The sequence below is a fragment of the Acanthochromis polyacanthus genome, chromosome 24 (assembly GCF_021347895.1).
Source record: "Acanthochromis polyacanthus isolate Apoly-LR-REF ecotype Palm Island chromosome 24, KAUST_Apoly_ChrSc, whole genome shotgun sequence".
Classification (NCBI taxonomy): domain Eukaryota; kingdom Metazoa; phylum Chordata; class Actinopteri; family Pomacentridae; genus Acanthochromis; species Acanthochromis polyacanthus.
In genome coordinates this window covers 1,371,224-1,377,223 of record NC_067136.1, presented here as the reverse complement: position 1 = coordinate 1,377,223, position 6,000 = coordinate 1,371,224, and the positions used below count along the sequence as shown (strand labels likewise).

Here is a 6,000-nt window from a genome sequence, read left to right as displayed (position 1 = left end):
GTGGTTGGACACTGAGCATACTGCTCATAGGTCCTGAGCAGTATGTTAACAGAACCCATATGCCCAGGTCAGGCATATGGGTTCTGTAAAGCGTCTTGAGACAATTTGACTGTAATTGACGCTATATAAATAAAATTGAATTGAATTGAATTGAATTGGCCAGAGTACACTGATTAAAATCACCCATATGAATTTTGGCGAATTCTGGGCTAACTGTGTCCAGTTTGTGTATGACGTCAGTGATCGCTGAGAAGCCACTGTCACGTTTGCACGTGGATGAATATGCATGAGTATATAAAAAGGTAGTGTCTACAGATACGGACCCGTATCCGTAGCCTGTGGGCTACGGGTACGGCCACTTTCCATTTGCCAGACAGATACGGACCCGTACGCGAGTCTTGCGAGTCAAGAAGCTGCTAACCACTGCAAACTGTTGAAAGGTAAGCAAAGGTTAAGGTTAGTGTTAGGGTTAGGTTTAGGGTCCGTACCTGTAGTACCGATGCTACGGGTCTGTACCGCTAGCAGCTACCGGGAGTCACGTGACCAGATCTCGCGTATCTGATTGGCAAATGGCAAGTGCCGTATCCGTAGTCCACAGGCTACGGGTATGGGTCCGTACCTCTAGCAACAGCCATATAAAAAAGCTGCTGGATTTCTCAAGGAAGGTAGAAAGGGCGAAGAGAAATTGCCAAAGTTTGATGTCAGCAGTGCGTACTGTCACACTGTGTTACAGTATTTCTGGTTTACGTTAAAGGCGCACACTCCTCCTCGGCTCTTCCCAGTTGCCTCTGGGTCCCGGTCCAGACATATGGGGCTTCCAAATCCAGTTGGACTTAGGTCCGAGTCTTCATACCCTTCCGACAGCCACGTTTCAGTGAAAGCAAGCACACAAGTGTCCATAAATTCCCTTCTGAACATGGCATGAGTCTCCAACTCATGCATCTTATTCCTGATGGATTGGATGTTTGACAGCAGGACAGAGGGGAGAGCGGAAGCTCACAGCGATGGGCCAGCCGAAAAGTTTTTAATCTTCGGTGAAAAGCCGCCTCTTCTGCCTCTTTTTCGACATTTAGTCCTTTGTTCTGGTCTACAGAGCTCCATAAGGATGCTTGGTGCTCTGATTTCAGTTGTAGATGTCCGTAGAGATAGGAGAAACTCACGGCTGTAAGTGACACGAGAGCAGACCTCAGGCTCCCCAGCATGACAGCAGTCACAGAAGAGCAAAATTACGCCTAACAGTGCGTAATCCCGGGTCTTTTTACCCACATCCTGAACATTGACAGTTCCACCACTCACTAACGAAAGTACACACCATGGGTCTTAAAAAAACGGACATAAAAACGTGAAAAAAGCACACTTGCTGCGAACAACAGACTGCGGGGTCACGCACTCAGGAGCGCCCCCTCCTTGAGTCATTTAATGGAATAATTTGACAAATCTTTAGACCTTTTTACACATTTAACTCATTTGTGGTACACGTGGAGCTATTTTAGGACATTTTTTGTTCTTTGGCACACATTTTAGTTTATTCTGCAGTTTTTGCTTTTACAAAATTAGAACAAAAATATGCAAAACTGACACAAAGAGACAAACAAAAGAACTAAAAACACCAGCAATCACACAGTATTACCACAAGACAGGAAACAACACAATTACATGATTTGTTAAAAATAAAAACACTCTCTGATTGGAGGATCCTGAGTTCAGCTCAGAACTGATGCTCCGTGGTCACGCAGCGATGATGTCATCATAGTCAATGTCCAATCCCTGCTCAGCCTGTGTGGGCGGGGCCATCACCATGGAGACGGGAAAATCATTTCCTGCAGTCAGAGCAGATCAGAAATAAAATAATTTATCAACACATGAAGAGTTCAGCTACAGACAATCATCAGAGGATTGATTGATTGATTGATTGACAGGTCAGTGATTGATCAGTACCTGTAACTCTGTGTCGATACAAAGACACCATGAGGCCAGTAGAGATGAAGTATGGACAGAACACCACCAGGTGGCAGAGCAGCCTGAAGACAAGATGGAGGGAGGAGGAGACAGGGGGCGGAGCTGAAGAAGGGGTCGGAGCTGTGGTTGTAGGTTTACCTGTAGAGAGAAGAGAATCTGGTCATGTGACTCTTTCTGCTCATTTCATGTTTATTTCCAGTCATTCTGTGTCTTTTTAGTTGTTTTACATCTTGAACACTTTTGTTTGTCTCTACTCACGTTGTGTGTCTCTCCTCATGTTGTGCGTCTCTCCTCATGTTGTGTGTCTCTCCTCATGTTGTGTGTCTCTCCTCATGCTGTGCGTCTCTACTCATGTTGTGTCTCTCCTCATGTTGCGTGTCTCTGCTCATGTTGTGTGTCTCTCCTCATGTTGTGTGTCTTTCCTCATGTTGTGTGTCTCTCCTCATGTTGTGTGTCTCTTTCAGTAGAAGAATCCTCACCTGTGACAGAGATCCAGCTGGATGGAGACTCTCCATGACTGCTGATGTTACACCTGTAGAGGCCTTCATCAGACCTGGAAACATGGAGGATGGTCATGTGACCTCCGGGCTCAGTCCTGATGAGGGAGCCATCTTTATAGAAAGCAGCTGGGAGGGGGGAGTCCTGCTTTGATTGACAGCTCAGAGTGAGGGGATCTCCCTCCATCACAGGGAGGACAGGACTCTGCAGGATCACTGATCCACCTCAACACAGAGACAAACTACAGCATTTCATCCATTCACACACAGCTTCATCAGCACTGACTGCACAGCTCATCTTACCAGAAACAGTGAGGTTGATGCTCTGACTGGCTGCTGCCTCCATGGACTCACACCAGTAAACTCCACTGTCCTGTGGAACCATGTAGGTCATGGTACAGCTAGAACCAGATCCTTTTCCCCATCCATCTCCACACTGAGTTCTGGTTCTTCTGGTGGTGTTTCTCCTCAGAGTCCATCCAGCAGATCTGTCTTCATCCTCACAGCTCAGAGAAACAGAATCTCTTAAAAAACTGAGATCTGTTTGGACTCAGGTTCAGCTTCACCTGGTTTGTTCTGCAGCTCATCAGTGAGAGCAGAACTAAAGAGACATGAAGGTTAGTTTGAGACACGACAACATTTCATCTCCAACATAAATCCTCCATTGAGGCCAACAGAACAAACCTCCATGGTTCTATTTCCAACATTTAAAGAAGCTTCTTCTGATCTTTGTAGCAGAACGTTCAACACTGGAAGTCTCACTGACCTTTACAAGGAATCCTCATCAACCTCAATTATTGTTTGTTTATTGTTGAGCCAAATTTTAAAATCACACAAAACTGCTAAAAAAAACAACCCCAAAGAGAATCAGAGATAACTTACAGATCCACAGCAGAGATGTTCCCTCCATCCTGATCTGCTGATATTAGATCCTCTCTCTGATCAGTAAACCTTCTTCCTGATTCTTCCTTCTGTGTTTCATGAACATGAACAAAACGTTTACAGCTTTTCATTATTTTAGAGTAGTGGTGTCCAAACTGTGGCCCAGCGGGCCAACTGCCTGCCATCCATTTTTTTGTCCCGTATCAAATTCTAAACATATAATGTATGATGGCCCACACAAAATATGTTTCACTATATTGTACTTCTTAGTTTTAACACTAGGTGGAGCTACTGTCTTGAACAAGGCAGCGTTTCCACAAAGGAAGTTATCAAAGGCAAAACTTGCTTTAAGAGACTAAAAATGGCAGAGATGGACGATCACAAGTAAGAGAAAATTTCAGACACTTTTGAAAAATGAATATTTCTTGATAGAAACCAAGGAGGAGTGTGTCTGTTTGATCTGCAATGGAACTGTTTCAGTGATGAAAGAGTAAAATGTACGACATTATAAACCAAACATCAGTCCTTCACTCCTACACTGGTGCTGAGCAGGAAGAGAAAGTTTAGCAAATGACAGCTAGCCTGCTAACCCAGCTACAGTATTTATTCCATGCTAACAAAATACAAGGAAATGCCTCAACATCCAGTTCTGAAGTAGCTCAACTCATCGTCCTCCACAGGAAACCTTTCTCAGATGGTGACTTCATAAAACAATGCCTCACTAAAGTTGTGGGAATAATGTACCAGGAGAAAATGCAGGAATTCAACAATGTGAGCATGTCCAGAAATAATAACATTCTGCAAACTGAAGCTAACATTAAACATCAAGTGTCAGATAAAGCTTGTGCTTTAGATTTTTACTGGACTGCATGTGATGAGAGCATGGACTCCACACAGCTGCTGGTTTTTGTAGGGAGTTGATGATAATTTTTACATTACAGAGGAACTGATTGACAACAGATGGAGCTCCAGCTATGACAGAGCAGCACAAAGGAAGGATCTCTGTGGTAAAGTGGAGGTGAGGCTGTTAAAATGCTCTTGTTGCAGACCAAACCTGTCCCTTTGGTAGGCTGTAGTCTGTATGTGTGAGGCGTAAGAAGAAGTGCTCACAGCGGTAGTGTGACAGAAGAAGAACGTTGAAGCTGAAGCAGGGTGACATGTACGGTGCAGTGACAGTCATAGAGATCAGAAGTAGAAGCCAGTGTATCCTGGAGAAGCTGTATGTGTGAACAGAGAGCTGCAGAGTTCAATAAAGTTCTACCATCTCCACCACAGAGTTGGTCCAGACTCTGAATACAACTTGTTACCAGCAGAGAACCATGCTAAGCTAAGTGAGCTAGCGCTACCCGAGGCTGCCCAACTACGGTTCAGAAACCGATGAACCCTAGTAGGTAACGCTCTGTATCATCCACAAAGAAGTCCAGCTTGGACATGTGATGAACATAACTGGAGCATGAGGGCTCTACCACAGAGAACTTCAAACATTCCTCTCTGACATTGATGCTGAATATGAGGACCTCCTCTACCGTTCTGATGAATGTTGGCTAAGTCTTCCCAGATAGCAAACTATGGGTGAATCAATGTTGAAGCTATGTTGAGACCTAACGTCAAAATTATACAGAAAGCGCAAGGTTGATAAAATGTTGAGTCAACGTTTGCTTTTCAACCATAAATCACACTTTACCCAGATAGCAAAAGATGTTAAATCAATGTTGAATTAGGGTTAAGAAGGTTGAATTGTGGTTACGGTTGAAGACTGATGGATGGATCAACGTTGATTCAACAACATTTTGTCAACATTGAAGTTTGTGTTTAAAAGATGCCATTGAATCTACGTTGTATTTTGGTTTAATTAACATGTTTGACAGGTCAATGTTTAATTAATGTTGAATCTATGTTTGCAAACATGTAATCTATGTAAGCAAACATTGACTCAACATTTTATCAACCTTGCGCTTTCTGTATAATTTCGACGTTAGGTCTCAACATAGATTCAACATTGATTCACCCATAGTTTGCTATCTGGGTTGGCTCTGTGCTGCAGCGGTTTTATTCCCTGAGACCAGAAATCGAGCAGTTTTTAAGAGAGAAGGACTGACCTCTTCATGAGCTGAGTGACCCTCTGTGGTTGTCAGACTTTAGTAGATCTTCATGATCATCTCAACACACTGAACAACAGCCTACAAGGCAGAGACCAACTCGTACAACAACTTTACGTGAACATGAAAGTGTTCTGTGTGAAGCTGTGAATCTTTGAGATACAACTTCAATGTTGAACAATGTTCAGCCTCTAATGAGTGGTCCAGTTCTTTGTATATTTTTCTGTTTGTGGCTCTCAGGAAAAAGTTTGGACACCCCTGTTTTAGAGGATTCCTGGTCATAACTGACAAAAACAAGAGCAGACTCACCATTTCTTTGTCTTCTCTTCCTCTCAGTGCCAAGCAGACTGCAGCTCTCTACAAAGTCAGATACATCCGGATACAAGGACCAGCCACATTTAGACACTTTTTTTTAACACTTCTGCTGCAGTGCAGGATGGAAACACTGACCTTAGAGCTGCTAACCTTCACAGGATGAACAGAAGCTGCAAAATTATCGACTTTATCAAAGTGAACTCAGAATTAAAATCAGCTCACGGACCTTCAAAGAGTTATAAATGTTC

General features: G+C 43.4%; 2 protein-coding genes across 2 annotated transcripts in view; one reads left to right on the top strand and one right to left on the bottom strand.

The window, feature by feature from the left end:
* Positions 1 to 3,178, bottom strand: part of LOC127532611 (Fc receptor-like B) — a 70,255-nt gene extending 67,077 nt beyond the window's left edge. The window contains exons 1-2 of the mRNA XM_051944581.1: positions 2,760 to 3,178; positions 2,439 to 2,681 (exon numbers count right to left, since the gene is read on the bottom strand). Coding sequence (XP_051800541.1) covers positions 2,439 to 2,681; positions 2,760 to 2,850 — 334 coding nt within the window. The 5' untranslated portion in view covers positions 2,851 to 3,178. The remainder of the gene's footprint in view (positions 1 to 2,438; positions 2,682 to 2,759) is intronic.
* LOC127532621 (ICOS ligand-like) overlaps positions 1 to 6,000 on the top strand; it is a 118,231-nt gene that overhangs the window by 11,675 nt on the left and 100,556 nt on the right. The window lies entirely within an intron of this gene.